Source organism: Pongo abelii, chromosome 18 (genome assembly GCF_028885655.2).
Source record: "Pongo abelii isolate AG06213 chromosome 18, NHGRI_mPonAbe1-v2.0_pri, whole genome shotgun sequence".
NCBI classification, from domain to species: Eukaryota; Metazoa; Chordata; class Mammalia; order Primates; family Hominidae; genus Pongo; species Pongo abelii.
In genome coordinates this window covers 20,100,053-20,116,121 of record NC_072003.2, presented here as the reverse complement: position 1 = coordinate 20,116,121, position 16,069 = coordinate 20,100,053, and the positions used below count along the sequence as shown (strand labels likewise).

At 54.3% G+C, this 16,069-nt stretch overlaps 1 protein-coding gene across 1 annotated transcript in view; it reads left to right on the top strand.

The window, feature by feature from the left end:
- LOC103892305 (ras GTPase-activating protein 3-like) overlaps nucleotides 1–16,069 on the top strand; it is a 105,988-nt gene that overhangs the window by 34,033 nt on the left and 55,886 nt on the right. Inside the window, exon 2 of the mRNA XM_054534799.2 lies at nucleotides 5,612–5,729. Coding sequence (XP_054390774.1) covers nucleotides 5,612–5,729 — 118 coding nt within the window. The remainder of the gene's footprint in view (nucleotides 1–5,611; nucleotides 5,730–16,069) is intronic.

The following is a 16,069-nucleotide window of genomic DNA, read 5'->3' as shown; positions in this document are numbered from 1 at the left end:
CTGGGCTTCTGTCATTCATAACCCACAGGAGTCCTCTTGAGGGAGGAGCATGGTGCCCTGGAGAGCCCTGGACAAGGCCTGGGCCTGGCTCCATCCAAGCCCAGCGGCCTCTGCCCCTCCTGAGCGTGAGGATAGAGCAGGTGCTGCCTGCCCTCGACTCGGCCCAGAGGAAACTCCACTCCCACGGCCTCACCAAGTTCTGCCTGTTTCTGGCAGCTTTGCAGGCCCTTCGGGAAGGCACTTGTGTTGCCAGGGGTCGTGGGGGTCAGCGTCATGCTGTGTCCTCAAGACGCTGTGTCCCCTGCCTCGGGGCCCCCCCACCTCTTCCTCTTATGGCCTCTGCGCCACAGTCAGCCCACCGAGATGTGCGGCCTCGTCCCATGGAGGGTGCCGGGTGGGGAGGCCGGTGCGGACAGGCACTCAGGCCCACTCAGAGGCCAGTCACGGAGCCCCCGTGTCCAGAGGCGAACAGCAGCCAGGGGGCACACGGGCCTTGCAGTCAGCAGCTCAGAGCCCGGAGAGGGGTCTGTACCCACGCATGGCACAGAGGCTTCTGTGCCTCACTGAGACCCTGCCAGGGCTTGGAGGAGGACCTGTTCGAGTGAGGATCCCAGGGGCCGGGGCTGGGGTCGCTGTTCCAGGCTTTTAAATAGCCCAAAGTAGACGGGGCTGTTCATCATTTATTGAGATAGTTTAGGCACAAGACTATTGTTCTGGTAAATACTTTATGTTGTTAGAAGACGCTGTGTGCCTAGCAAAATTTTTAGACCCCTTTGAATGTTTTGTGTTGGGAGGACTAAAAGGCTGAGGTTGGGAGCCTTGAGAGCCACACTTCCTCAAGTTCTCCCGCAGGGTCTCCTTCCCCGACGGGCCCTGGGCTTAATTGCTGGAAAGGGGTTGCTTTCGCTGGACCGTGCACTGGGGCCGTCGCCATCACCCGTTCCGCGTTATTTCAGTGAGGCCGACCTGTAGTTGAGTAAAACGCCATGATGACGTGGGAAAGAGAAGAGCGCCCCACCTGGGTGGATGCAGCCAGTCCCAGCACAGCCCTGGCCTCTCCAGGACGTCTTCTGTCGGGGTTGGTGCCAGGAGCTTTGCTCAGTGGAGCCCTGGGCCCTCATCCTCACCCGTGGCTGCCTTCATTCCTTCCTTCGCCCTCTTCGCTGGGCGCTGAGCTGAGCTGCTGAGTGCCTGGGAGACGCCCGCTGCTGTGCTGAGCAGCAGATGAGGCCAGCCCCACCTGAGGGCCCTCCCCGGGATGCCTGCAGGGAGGAGCAGCACGGGGTGGGGTCTGTGGAGACCTCCCCATGCCCTCACAGCTCCTCCCGGGTACAGGGGTGTGGCTCCGGGTGCTGCGGGCCGCGCCGACAGCTCGCTGTCAGCACTTGGAGACCCTGCGTGGGTCTCCAGGGAAGCCTGGGCACCCTAACCCTCGGTCAGGGCTGGGCCTGTGCTCACCCTGAGGGTGCAGCTTCCCTCCACGGCCCAGAAGGGCTGCTGTGGGCGTGGGAGTCCTGACACTTCGGATCAGGGCCTTTGTTTTTGTTACTCACTGCCTGATCCCTGGAGTTGGAAATCAGGTTTTGCGGTGTTATGCTGTTTACATTAAATGTGTTTAAGTGCTGCCTTTTACTCCTGTTAGTTGAGTTTTCAGAGCCGATGCGAGGTGCTGTGTTGGCTGTCTTCACCGGTCTGCCAGCTGGTGAACACACCGCATGTGTTTTAGTGACACGGTCCATGGGAAAAGTGGTCATGAGAACTGTTACTTATTTGGCTATTAGGATGAAACCAGTTTACTTTTCTTTTAATTCATTTATTCATCCATGCATGCAACAGATAATTTGGCACTTACTGTATACCACCGACAGCTTTGTCTTTTTATATGAACGTCTCTGTGCACCAGAAAAAAAGAGAAAACACGTTTCCTCTAAGAGAGACAGAACAGGCACCTTTGGTGAAGGTAATTGAACCAGCTGTTTGGGGTGTGGTGGAGAAGAAACAGCTGTTTGGGAGGTGGGGCAGCCCCCATCCCGCTCAGCTGTGGGGCTGCAGGGAGAGGCTCAGTCCTGGTGCATGTGGCACATGGAGAGGCCCCGGGGTGACATGGCCAGGCCATGCTGTAGCAGCTCCAGCCCTCCTGGTCTGAGCAGCTCATTGGATGTTGGTGGGTCCAGCAGGCTCCCTGGTGTTACTGTCATCATAGCAACCAGGATGTTTCTCAGGAGTTTTTTTTTTTTTTTTTTTTTCTGTTTCAATGCTTTATTAACCGTTGGAAACAAAACCAATGCCCTGGAGGTGATGGCATCAGAAGCCTGAGGCAGGGAAATGGGCTTGCATTTTGTCCCCCCTCTTTTTTTTTATTAAATGCATCATAGCAAAAGTAGATTAAAAAGAAAGAGTCTCAGCCCCAGATGACAGTGAGCAGGGAGAAGGTGGTAAAGACGGGGCCATCAGGCGGGGAGGGAGGAACCTGGTGTGTTTTGGGGCCGGGGACTGGGCATCGTCGGACAGGGAGGGAGGAACCCAGTGCCTTGGTGCCAGTGTGGGGGGACTAGGCATCGTCGGGTAGGGAGGGAGGGAGGGATGAATCTGGTGCATTGGTGCCAGTGTGGGAGGACTGGGTATCGTTGAGTGGGGAGGGAGGGAGGGATGAATCCGGTGCATTGGTGCCAGTGCGGCGGGACTGGGCATCATCAGGCAGGGAGGCAGGGAGGCAGGGAGGGATGAATCCGGTGTGTTGGCGCCAGCACAGGGAGACCCGGCCTTTTCATGTCGTGCAGCGTCTGTCTTACAGGGAGTCCAGGGAAAGCTTGTGTGTTTCCGTCCTGCAGCGTCTACCTTCAGAAGACACAGCTGGTACTGCTGTGATTTGAGGCCCTGTGGGAACACATCTCAGTTCCATATTATCCACAAACACCATCTTCCACAGGACTTTCAAAAGCTTTTTTCTTTCTCCTTTTAAGAAACACAGGAATTTACAGCTAAATATCTACACTCATTTTTTGCAAAAAACAAAGAAATCCCAGAAAACAAAAGGAAAACAAAAAACTCCCAAAGACAAAAACAAAAAAAACCCCAATAAAATCCCAAGGGAAATATGGTCAGCATCAGGTTACACCGTAAAGGTGTCAGAAGGAAAGTCAGCAAAGTCAAGCTGTGTTTGAGGATAAGGACTTCTATCTGCTGCAGAAGCTATCAGTTCCTAAACAGGGCCGGGAGGCTGGAGGGGCCCCTGTCCGACTTGCTGGGTGTGCTGTGGCTGCCCTCAAATTCAGGGGTAGCCGCGGCAACCAGGAAGGCTGTGTGTGCTCCGGGAACCTCAGCTGCCATCCCCCAGGCTCCCTTCCCTCTCTGGAGAAGCTCGCCGGCCGTGCTCGCCCCTTCGTGCCTGTGAACTTATCACACACCCTGCGTGCGTGTGCTGCGTGTGTGTGCGTGTGCTGCATGTGTGTGCGTGTGCTGCCTGCGTGTGGGACCTTCACATTGGTGGGGACCTTCAGAAAGCCTGTCTTTTGACATTTGATAACTGAGCTGAGGCCTGGCCTGGAGCCAGGTGCCTCGTAGCGGCCTGGCTGTGTTCTCCCATGCAGCGGGTGAAGAAGGCGCGTCCCGGGAGAGTTGCCGTGTTGAGGTGTTCTGAGGGTCCAGTGCCCATCAGGAAATATTCATTTGCTTTTTCCCACCAACCGATTATCATTGATGCTTCCTTAATTACTCCCAAAATAAAAACTTCCAGAACCTTTTGAATTAGAGATATCTCAGAGCTGGAGGAGCCTTCGAGAGCTGCTGTGTCTCTTGCTTTTGCAGTTCAGGACTTTGAGGCCCAGAGAGGCAGACTGTGTGTTGGGGGCACTGGCAGGAAACGGCCACAAGCACTGAGACCCTGAGACCTGCTCCATGTGGGCAGCAGCGGGTGCTGCTGGGAACGCCTGCCGGCACCTCAACACCCACAGATATGCGGCGTGGACACAGGAGGCTTCATCCAGACCCTGGGGCTTCTGCTCCTTCTCACAGTGCGTCAGGTTAATATTGTGGACGAAAAGTCTTTAAAAAGCTTCAAACTGAGTTTCTCTCTGCCCTTTGGAGTTTCTGGCGTGCCAGTTTGCAAACTGGCGTCTTTGAAATGAGCCAGCTGCCCCATGTGAGCCATGACGTGTGCGCTTGCTGAGTTGATACGAAACATTCAGCACAGAGTGGTGGAAGTGGGGTTCTGAGAAACTTGTACTCTGCTCCCATTTTTGATTTTGTTTGTTTCAACAAGAATAAGGTGATGTGGCCCCGAGTGGCACCAGCAGGAGCCTTGGTGTGGTCTCAGTGTGGTGCCTGTGCCTGCATCTGTCCTCTCATCCTGCGTCATTGAGACACCACTGCCAGGCGTCTTTAGAGCCAAATGACGGAGGCAGAAAAGGCCCTGGGGAGGCGCGAGTGTGTTTGAGGTGTTTCTTTTACAGAATGGACTTAAACTGGGCATCCGCTGTCTGGATTGACAGCTGTCACTCATCCCTTCCTGCTCACTCCTTATTCTCCGATAAACTGGGCCCTTAGGCTTGCCGCTGGGGCGTGCTCCAAGCTTCCAGCAGAGAAGTCATAGCTGGGGTTCAGTTATGACCTCCAGACTGACCCCAGGCAAACAAGGAGTCCGGCATCAGGGGTGTTTTCTGCAGGGCCAGCCAGAACTGGCTCCACTTCCTTCAAGCACATTCAGGTGGCGTCTCTGTGGGCTTGAGGGAGGGAGACGTGGACCTAGCTTAGGTCTCCCTGGGACGCTTCTCTTAACTGGCAATTCGAACAGCTGGAGTTTACAGTTAACTCATGTCCACAAGAAAGAGCTCTTTCCTTTAATTCTAGCTCCAACTTTGACCTAATATCATAAAATAAAATTCAATATAAAAAGGGACTCAGTGGATAAATGAATAAGCAAGACGAGATCCCTCTGCATCATGGAAAGTTATTCAACCTTAAGAAAGAAGGGAATCCAGTCAGCAGCCACAGCAGGGGCCACCCTGGAGGACACTTGCTGAGTAGAGTGAGCCGGGCTGAAAGGACACGTCCTGTGGATCCGCCGACGTGAGGCCCCAGAGCAGTCAGATCCACAGAGGCAGAAAGTGGGGTGAGGGCCGCTGGGAGACAGCAGGAGGGGGATGGGAGTGTGTTGAATGGGGACCGAGTCTCCGTTTGGGAGGATGAGAGTGTTCCGGAGAGGACGGTGGTGATGCTTGCACAACTTGGTGAACGTGGTTAATGCCACGGAACTGTGCACTCGAACAGGTCAGAGATGGAAAATTGTATGTTAAAAATTAAAATAAAAGGACGAATGCGGGTAAACAAGACACAGCAATCCTGAGTCCCAGGCTGGTGGGTCCCTGCTTGCGGGACTTGCATCTGAGGGTGGCGTGTGTGTCCCTTGCCTTTCGGCAGTACACGTGGGGAGCACATCCACGTTTTGACTTGTGGCAAAAAAACCAAGACTTTATAGAGAGCTAGTGAATGCACACAAGCAAAGGCCGGCGTATGGCTGTGAAGTAAATCTACTGTTCGGAAATGTGTCTGCGATGAGCAGGGAACAAACATTTCTACGCTGCTGATGATGTATGTCGCTTTTATTTTTTAGGTGAAGCCAAAAACCTTCCCTCTTACCCGGGGCCAAGCAAGATGAAGGATTGCTACTGCACGGTGAACCTGGACCAGGAGGAGGTTTTCAGGACCAAAATTGTGGAAAAGTCACTCTGGTAATGTCTTCTGTTGCTTTACTTGACACTGATGTGTTTTCTTTGGTGTAGAGAATGTCCCAAGGGTGTACATCACCTTCCCATTTTCCCGCGTGTGGAGAACGTCCCAAGCATGTACGTCACCTTCCCATTTTCCCACGTGTAGAGAATTTTTCTGTGTGTAGACAATGTCCCGAGTGTGTACATCACCGTCCCATTTTCCCGTGTGTAGGGAATTTTTCTGTGTGTAGACAATGTCCCGAGCGTGTATATCACCGTCCCATTTTCCCGCATGTAGACAATGTCCCGAGCGTGTACATCACCGTCCCATTTTCCCGCGTGTAGACAATGTCCTGAGTGTGTACATCACTGTCCCATTTTCCTGCTGCTTAGTTTGAGGAGGAGATGCTTCCTGGGGCTCTGGTGTGCAGGCAGCTGAGCTTCTGCCCTTGGTGGTGCGTGGGTGTGAACTGGTGTTGGCTAAATGCTCCCGCTGTCCAGGAAGTGCATGTAGGTGGCGGCTCCCCTGTGCGGACTCGTAGGAGTGCTTTTTAATTAGAGATGAACTGGGAAGCTCGCACTCCACAAAAGAGTACAAATTAAGGATTTAGAGAGGAGGAAGTACTAAGAAAGCTTTTTTCTTCCTGTAAAATTTTCTAAAATAGCTATACAGAAGATGGGTGTTAACTGAGGTAAGAGGCCTAGAAAGTGTTTATTGATATGATTTGAGGAAGAGAGGAGTCAGCCAAGAAAAACAAACTCTTAAAATCAACAAGTTTCCCCCTCAGCTTGAGCGTGTGAAGATGTGGGTGCCGACCCCAGCATGTCCAGGGCACAACCAGAACTTGTGTTTCTGAAAAGCTCCAGCAAAGCGGCCAGGCCATACTCCGAGGACCACTGCAGTTGCACATCAGGACGTGGCACGTGTGGGATATGCACAGGGACAGGAAGTCACGGCGATTTATGTCGGGGGTGGGAAGAGAGAAGCCGGGGAGCGTGTGCCAGGCAGGGCCTCAGTGCCGCGGCCTCGGGGGAAGCATGGGCAGCTGGGTTATTGGGGATCACAGAACATGTCCGTGTAGCTGTGACTCCACCGTTCAGTTCAGAAGCGTGGGTCGTGTGCTTTGATCAAAACAGCTATTTTGATTTTGAGAACATGTTTAGCTAAAGAACTATGTCCTCGCATCTGGCTACTTCCAAGTGGGAATGAACAACCCATGCTGATGACTGGGTGAGTTTACCTACTAGAAAACTGTGAGGGGCCTCCTGCCCCGGAGAGACTGGGGCTCATATCACTCCGTCAATGACAGTGCTTCCAGAAGGCTTTGGCGCAGCTGCCCTCCAGGGCGAGGAGTGAGAGTCATTTGTGTTATGTTAATGCACACTCCTGGTTCTTTGAAATAACTCGTCAAAAAGAACTGCAGGCTGAGGAGCATTGTCAGGCACCCAGTCCGGCTTTGCGAGAGTGTCTTGGGGTTGCCATGGTGATGACTGGGCACAGCCGTTCTTCTGAAGAAAATGGGAAGAGACATGACCGGGCCCTTCAGAAGCGCCTTTGGAGCTTCCCTGGATAAAAGTCCGTTCTGTGTTTAAATGGTCTGTTGTTAGAGGCCTGTGGATTGTAGGCCTGGAGAATTACTGGCAGTCTTTATCAGGCTGGGATCCTCTCAGACCTGCTGAATCAGAGCCAGTGAGAGGAGAGTCTGTTTGGGAACCTCTCTTTCAGGTGAGGTTGAGAAATGGGGGCCCATTGTCTTTCAGATATTTCAGAAGAATTTAGAAATAGAAATCCTGGTTCTGGCCAGGTGTGGTGGCTCACACCTGTAATCCCAGCACTTTGGGAGGTGGAGGCCACAGCGAGCCATGATTACATCACTGCACTCCAGCCTGGGCAACAGAGCAAGACCTTGTCTCAAAAAAACCCCAAAACACACACAACAAAAGACTGATAGCAAAGAAAGAGAAACCCATGTGGGACAGTTCCAAGAGAGTAAAACTGTGGTGCCATTTAGTGTGGACGCCGGCAGCCCTGTCCATTTGGAGGGCTGTGCGGGCTGGCCGCCCCTGTAGTGTGAGGGCAAAACACAAATCAACCCATCCCATACGAAAAGTTGGCAGGAAAGGTACTTGAATCCAAAAGCTGGCTCTCTCATAAATTTGCAGCTGGAATCCACACTACATCTGTGGTCAGAAGCCCTCAATCGGTGCATATGCATTAACGTAGTCCTGTATTAGTCATTGGTCAACATCTACCTGAGAGGCAGGTGTCAGGCAGGGCTGCCCTGTATGCTGGGGAGTTTAGCCCTGGCCACCGCCCACTCCTCGCTCCATGCATGGTGGCACCCACTTTGGGGCCGGTCCCCAAGTCTCCTGGTCCCCGAGTCTCCCGGCCCCTGAGTCTCCCACCCCCAAGTCTCCTGGTCCCCGAGTCTCCCGGCCCCTGAGTCTCCCACCCCCCAGTCTCCCAGCCCCCAAGTCTCCCAGCCCTCTGAGTCTCCCAGCCCCCGAGTCTCCCAGCCCCCCAAGTCTTCTGGCCCCCCGAGTCTCCCAGCCCCCTGAGTCTCCCAGCCCCCTGAGTCTCCCGGCCCCCAATTCTCCTGGCCCCCTGAGTCTCCCAGCCCCCGAGTCTCCCAGCCCCCAAGTCTCCCACCCCCTAGTTTCCTAGCCCCCTGAGTCTCCCAGCCCCCAAGTCTCCCAGCCCCCGAGTCTCCCAGCCCCCCGAGTCTCCCGGCCCCCGATTCTCCCGGCCCCCAAGTCTCCCGGCCCCTGAGTCTCCCGGCCCCCCGAGTCTCCCAACCCCCAAGTCTCCCAGCCCCCACGTCTCCCAGCCCCCCGAGTCTCCCAACCCCCGAGTCTCCCGGCCCCCCGAGTCTCCCGGCTCCCTGAGTCTCCAGGCCCCCGAGTCTCCCAGCCCCCAAGTCTCCCGGCCCCCCGAGTCTCCCACCCCCCAGTTTCCCAGCCCCCCGAGTCTCCCAGCCCCCGAGTCTCCCGGCCCCCGAGTCTCCCAGCCCCCTGTGTGCTTCCTCCAAGGTCAGCATCACCTTTAAGGTCTGATCGCTCATTTGGCAAAGTCGCTGTGGAAAGAAAAAAGCCCACGTCTGCATCTCTGAGCTCAGAAGGGCCCCAGGGTGCTCTCTGGCCACTGGGTCTGCAGCCTGGCAGGAGCCCCTTCTCACATTCCCTGGGGAGAAGCACTTGGGTCAAGTTTGATTTGCTGTTGCCCAATATCGCCGTCTGACTCAGTGGGAAGCTGCAAATGGAACATGTGAGGAAGGAAAGGCGGAACTCAGCTTCTCTTCTTCCCTCTTTCCCACTAAGGAGGTTACCGACCCAGCTCCACCACGGGCCTGTGTCCCCCAAGCCTCCTCCCTGGGCTGCGTGTCTGAGGCCCTGGAGTCTGTGGGGCCTCTTTAATGAGTGCTGAGCCAACGTCTGGAGAGAGTGTCCTCTGTCTTCCCTTTTTTCTGTATTTTTCAAGGTGGAGGTTGAAGGGCAGCGTCTGTCACAGGTTTAACTTCAGAACATATCGAAGTGGACACATTTCAGAGAACAAGCCCTTTCTCTCTGGCCCTTCTACAAGAAAGTGATTTTGACAGTTTCTGTCCTACTAGAAAAATATTTTTCTGAGGTTGAGAGTGAACTTTGTTCACAATCCATACCTTTTAGAGCAATCATTTTTAGTCATTTAAAGGGCAGCCACTATTTGTTTCCTTATTTACTTAAACTAAAAGGCTCCCTGAAATTGGATTGGCAGGGCTGGGGTTTGGGAACTAGCTTCCCGCCCTGGACCTCCCCTGGGCTGGCACCCACAACCCTAAAACAAGGAGATAACCCCGCTCCCCAAGGCTGCACTGTGGTAGAAATCACCGTCTCGTCCAGCAGAAAGGAGCAGCTGGCGTCACGCACAACAGAACCTAAATCTCTCCCTGCTGGGTTAGTCCAGTCATTTGCAAGAATATTCAGTAAGTGTCGTGTCCTCATTTCCTTCCATCCACGTAAGGACGTGGAATGGTGTCTGTCCCTGCCTGCTTCCTCTGCGCCCACGTGGCCGACCTCTCCCCAAACCCTCATCCACGCAGACAGTTCTGGCTCAGGGAGGTGCTGCCTCAGGGTTCTGGGTCTGACCCCATCCCCTGCCGCTGGGGTTGAGGCTGGGCAAAGCCCTCTGCCCCATGCGGAGCCCTGGCCCCCCCTTTCTGTGGAGTTGCCCCAGCGTCCTTTGCAGGGTTCATTTGCATGCCCATCTCGGGGAGAAGGGGCCGTGGCCACAACAGGAAGAAACTGCAGGCGTGGCCGGTTTCTGTGCCTCCTCCACCCAGAGGTGCCACAGCCTGAACTCCTGCTCTGAAAGCTGGTTATGCGTTAGGTTACAAAGCTGTGTCTGTAGGAAAAGTTTTTTGTTTAAAAAATCATGAGCACCCCCAAAATGATCTGGATACGCAGACAAAAACATCAATGTGATGGTGATTTCTGAGAAGTGGAATTATGGGGGAGTTCTTGTGCTTTTGTTTGTGTTTTATGTACAATTAGAAGTTACAAGTCAAGGAACAGACAGATCTTCTAGAGCTGAGCGAGGAGAGCTAGGTCTTCCCAGGCAGACGAGGACATCAGACATCACCAGGGACCCTCACTTGGTGGCCCTGAGGGGGAGGCTCTGAGCTCTTCTGGGTGGAAGCCCGTCCCATCCTGTGTGCACGCAGCGGGTGTTTGTTAAAGACAGGGAGGTTTCTTTCTGTTCATACTGCAAGATGTAAATCACCCCCATAATAGTACTTTTGTGTAGTAGAAATGACTAAACCAAGAAATGTCTCCACAGCTCCAAAGTTTTTCAGGAGGGGAGAAGTTATTTGGGGTTAGAAACTGAAAGGGGCAGGAGGAAGTTGGTGGTTTGGGAGACAGATGGTTCATTCTCTCAGATGCTTTTAATAAAAACCAAGTTGTTGACTTAGGAAACACCGACTTTGACATTAGGCGACTCATGAAAAGTCACATTTCCCATGAACATTTATTTTCACTCTTTCTGAAGTTAGAGCTTAAACAAAAACCTGCTTGACACGACTGGAGGCTCCTTGAAGCCCAGAACATCCCAGAACAGCTGGGGTAGGGGACCCGTCCTCAGCCCCAGAGTACCCCAGGTGGGGGCCCATCCTCAGCTCCAGGGTGTCCGCAGGTGGGGGCCCATCCTCAGCCCCAGAGTACCCCAGGTGGGGGCCCATCCTCAGCCCCGGGGTGTCTGCAGGTGGGGGCCCATCCTCAGCCCCAGAAGTGCCCCAGGTGGAAGCCCATCCTCAGCCCCAGAATACCCAAGGTGGGGGCCCATCCTCAGCTCCAGAGTGCCCCAGTTGGGGGCCCATCCTCAGCCCCAGAGTACCCCAGGTGGGGGCCCATCCTCAGCCCCAGAGTGCCCCAGGTGGGGGGCCCATCCTCAGCCCCAGAGTGCCCCAGGTGGGGGGCCCATCCTCAGCCCAGGTCGGGGGGCCCGTCCTCAGCCCAGGTTGGGGGGCCCGTCTTCAGCCCAGGTCGGGGGGCCTGTCCTCAGCCCACGTTGGGGGGCCCATCCTCAGCCCAGGTGGGGGCCCATCCTCAGCCCCAGAGCACCCCAGGCCAGGGATCTGTTCTCTCAGTCCTGGAATGCTGGCCCCAAATCTCCCAGCAGGTCAGAACCCCTGGCCCTGTCTGTATGACCCCCAAGCCCGGCCCAGCATCTCCATCTCCACTCACATGCGTGTCCTTTCATGTCATGCTGGCTCACAGGAGCACGCCAGTGTCAGAATGATGCAGGGGGTTCTCTCAGCCGCATAGGAACTCAGAATAGCCGCATAGGGGTGCTGTGTGCAGTGGTGTGTGGCGTGTGGCGTGTGGTGTGTGGCGTGCCTGGCGACCACAGAGCCCATGCACTGAGGGGCAGCTCCTCGGTACCCCTGAACAGATGGGGAGACTGAGGCTTGGGGAGGTGAGGCGGCTCACCACGGCCTCTGCGGCTGTGAGTCTCTGTGAGTCTCAGCCCAGCCCGCCTGCTTTCCTCACTGAGTCTTTGGGTTCCGTTTGAAGACTCACAGCTCTATTTGCCAACATTTCAAAAAAAACAACCCCACCCATCTTGAACCACAGGAGGCTGCAACCCAGTGTGTGCGGGGCTTCTGCGGAGACCTGCTGTGCTGGGTGGCGAGTGGGCTGTGAGCTGACCACGGACCCCTGCCCTCCAGCCTCTGACCTCTGGGAGCCAGGGCTGCGTGGCCCTGCAGTGCTGGGTGGTGGGTGGGCTGTGAGCTGACCACGGACCCCCATCCTCCAGCCTGCAGTCTGTGGGAGCCAGGGGTGTGTGGCCCTGCAGTGCTGGGTGGCGGGTGGGCTGTGAGCTGACCGCGGACCCCTGCCCTCCAGCCTCCAGCCTGTGGGAGCCAGGGCTGTGTGGCCCTGCACTGGCCATGTGCTTCTGGTGGGTGTGTTTTTCCTCCTGTCCTTTGCGGAGATGGAGCATTTTCCCTGGCCGAGTTGCCCCTTCTCTGTGGGGCGCCTCTGAGGATGAGTCAGGCAGTGACTCAGGAGCCGCAGAGCTCAGCCCAGAGGCTGGCTTGAGAGCCCCAGGGCTGCTTCGCAGACCCGGTTTGGGGTTTGGTTCCTCTTCACGCAGCCTCTACCCTCTACCCCGAGGCTGGGGCAGCCCTGGCAGCTCCCGGCTCCCCCCAGGGTTTGGGAAATGGGCCCCGAGCCGGCAGCAGAGCACAAAGCTGGGAAACCAGGTTTATTTTCTTATAATCCGCGATGGGAGCAGCCGCAGGCGGGATGGGGCAGCGCCAGCCTCGCGCAGATGCTGGGAAGTGACTCAGGGTGGAGAAGGCGGGGGGGTTTCTCTGCTGGTCCCAGCTGAGCCCCTGCTCCGGGCTCCAGGAGGAGGAGGAATTCAGTTCAGATGGTTTCCCCTCATCAGAGCCACTACTTAAAGGTCAACACTGTTTTCTGCAAGGGTTTTTTTCTTTTTTCCCCGTGAAAGTTTGCTTGATTCTGTGAAACTTCCTTTGCACTTCTTCCAGAAATGACAGAGGGGAAGGAGACTTTGCCAGGGTCTCTGCCTCAGAGGGAGAGGCTGCTGCCTGCGTTAATTTCCTAGGCCACATGGCAGGATTTCAGGCGAGCCTGGTTCTCTCAGGCCGCACTTTTTCTTTATTTGGAAGGAGAGTTCCAGAGCCCTCGGGCGGTGAGTGGGGGCCGCCTGGGCCAGGCATTCATCCTGCATCTGACGGCTGCCGACCTCGGCTGGAGACAAAGCCGGCCTGTCCGAGAGAAACCCTGAGGTTAAGCTGCTGATGGGAAGGGGGGCGCCTGGGGGCTGTGTGGCCCCTTTGAGTCCATCAGAAAGAAGAGATTGTCCGGCACAGGCCACCAAACAGGATGGGGGATGGGAGGAATGCCCTAGCGTTCAGCCGGTTTCATTTTTCTTTTGGAATACGCTTTAAACTCTGCTGCCCAGGAAGGAGAAAGCACAAACCTTCCTGCTGATGAAAGAAAATGGGTGCCCCCACCGTGAGACCCACGGACAGCGGGGGGCTGTCTGTGGGCCTGGGCTTTGCACCTGGGAGTGTTGGTGCTGTGTGGAGGGAACCGAGTCCTCGGGCTGAGCCTGGACTCCCCACAACAGCACTGGGGGGAAGCCGCTGTCCTCAGACTCCGCATGGCCTCCAGTGATGGTGCTGTGGCCACTTCCTGCCGGGCGCTCACCATGGGTTCTGGGTGGGGCTGGGAGGACGTGGGTCGTAGGCCGTTCTGCCCACGAGGTGACGTGGTCGAGGTGGACATGGCTGGCCTCGCAGCCTCTGCTCCTGCAGGTCCTGGGACGCTGCGTCCATCTGCTGGAGCTCATTTCAGAGTTGGCCGATCACATGTCCATACCCACTGGTGACAAAGTTAACAAATTTGTTTTTTTTTTTTAGTTCAAAAAAGATCCTCCTTAAATGTTGTGAAATAATATGTCTTTTAAGTTGCAACACACATTCAGAAGTTCCCAGAGGGTTAAATCCTGAGCACGAAAAGATGGTCATTCTAATAGAAAACAGGCCCAGAGCATTTCAAGAAAAAATGAGATTTAAAACTGCTCATAAAAAGATGGACATTCCACCTCACCAATGAGCCAGACATTTAAAATTTAAGCAGGTTTTTGCTACCGGTTTAGCAAACTGTAAAAATATTTATAAGATGGCGTATGCTGGGGGTGGACGCTGGTCCAGACTCCCTGGAGGGTTCTGTGGCTTTGTGTTTCGAAGGCCTCAGGACAGTTCATATCCTTGGAGGAATTCATCCCACGGGGACAATCAGCTGCTGCACAGATCTCCGTTCCCAGGGTGCTCACCCCTGCTGCTCCCACCGCACAGCGTGCGGATGGCAGGGGAACCTGGCACTGCTGTCCACACACACACATGCTGTCTGACCCCAGCATTTTATCAGCTCTTTGGAAAGTGGCCCATGGCCTGATGTGAAAGGAAAAAGCTGACTCTGTCACAGGGAACATAACCTCACTTTTATTTAAAAAATTTACCTGTATTTCCATTCATATCTTCTATATTTATAACATAAATATTTACTATTATTTTTAATATATTTGTATTATAATGAGTTATAGTATGAATATACTTATATTATAAATATCGTATTTATGTTATAAATGTAATACAAATATATTTATATTTTGTATATTTTAAACCTATAACATTTATATATTTTATTCTATTTTATATCTTTGGAGAAAAAATCCCAGGAGGATGTTTCCTGGAATGTTAATTCCAGATTCCACTTTCTGATTTTTTTACGTATTTAAAATTTTGTTTCTTTAAAAATAGTTTTATTGAGGTATAATTCAAACACCATACAATTCACCCTTTTTAAAATGTACAATTCAGTGGTTTTTAGTGTATTTGCAGAGTTGCGCAACCATTGCCACAGCCAATTTTAGAACATTTTCATCTCCCTAAAAGGACACTTGCACCCTGTAATCCTCCAGTTTCCGGCTTGCAGCCTCTCCCGCGGCGGCAGACGCGGGTCTGCGTTCTGTCCCCGGCTGTGCCTCTCTTGGGCATTTTGTGTCAGTGGAAGCGTCTGGCCCATGGCCTCTGTGCATGGCCTGTCGGTCGGCACCACACTGTGGATGCCTGTGGTGTGGGGCCAGGGGCCAGGCGTCCTTCCTCTCCAGGGCTGAGCACTGTTCTGCTGTTGCTCCCTCAGCAGCCGAGGCCCTCCTGCCTTGTTTCCACTTTCTGGCCGTCATGACTGAGGCTGTGAGCATGTGTGTCCGAGTCTGCGTGCAGACGTGGGCTGTGAGCACGCGTGTCCGAGTCTGCGTGCGGACGTGGGCTGTGAGCTCGCGTGTCCGAGTCTGCGTGCGGACGTGGGCTGTGAGCACGCGTGTCCGAGTCTGCGTGCAGACGTGGGCTGTGAGCACGCGTGTCCGAGTCTGCGTGCGGACGTGGGCTGTGATGTCTCTTGCTGCACACCTGTGGGTGGAACCGCTGGGTCCTGTGGCGACTGTGTGTTGAATGTTGGAGGAACCGCCAGCCTGTTTTCCGTGGCGGCTGTGGCCACTTGACCTTCCCACAGGTTGTGTGTTTGGATTCGCGTCTCCACCTCCCTACCCTTGTTACTGTCTCTTTGATGACAGCCATCCCGGTGGGTCTGATTTTCTTTGTACAATGCGAGCCCCCGCCTCAATGAATTTTTGCTTAAAAAAAAGCAATTTGTTGTTTTTAATTGAAATGAAAGGAAGCATTCTTTCCTATGCATGTGTGTGTTTTTTTTTAAGCAAACAAAATTCAAATCATAAGGAAGTAAAAAAAAAAAGACCCACAGGAAAATTCTGAAAACTTGCACATAAATGGAATTACAAATCAACTCATCGTGGAAAATCGTGTCTTGCTGGATGTAGGTTATAGGCACAGTGGAAAGGGAGATGGGGCCTGCAGACCCCAGACGTGGACATGGTCCAGGACGGCGCCAGCCTGACCCCCACCTTTGCTGCCCACCGTGGGATCTGGAGCCCCCCACCCACCGTGTCCCCTGAGCTGGCCTGACCTCGCCGTCCTCCCTGCTCGACCCCTGTGCCCTGTGCTCTGTGCAGACGCGTCCCCTGTTGAGTCTCAGATGGAGTTAGATGGAGTTACCACCACAAGCGCAGGTGACGGCTGAATCCCACTGCCGCCTCCGTGGACAGGGCACCAGAAACCCTCTGGAGAGAAGGCAGCCTGCCACGCTTTGTGATGAGCAGTTCACTTAAGGATCGTGTTAGACCCCATGGCTAGTATGGATTTCAAGGCTCCTATTTCTTTCTTTCTTTCTTTTTTTTTTTTTTTTTTTTTTTTGAGACAGAGTCTTAC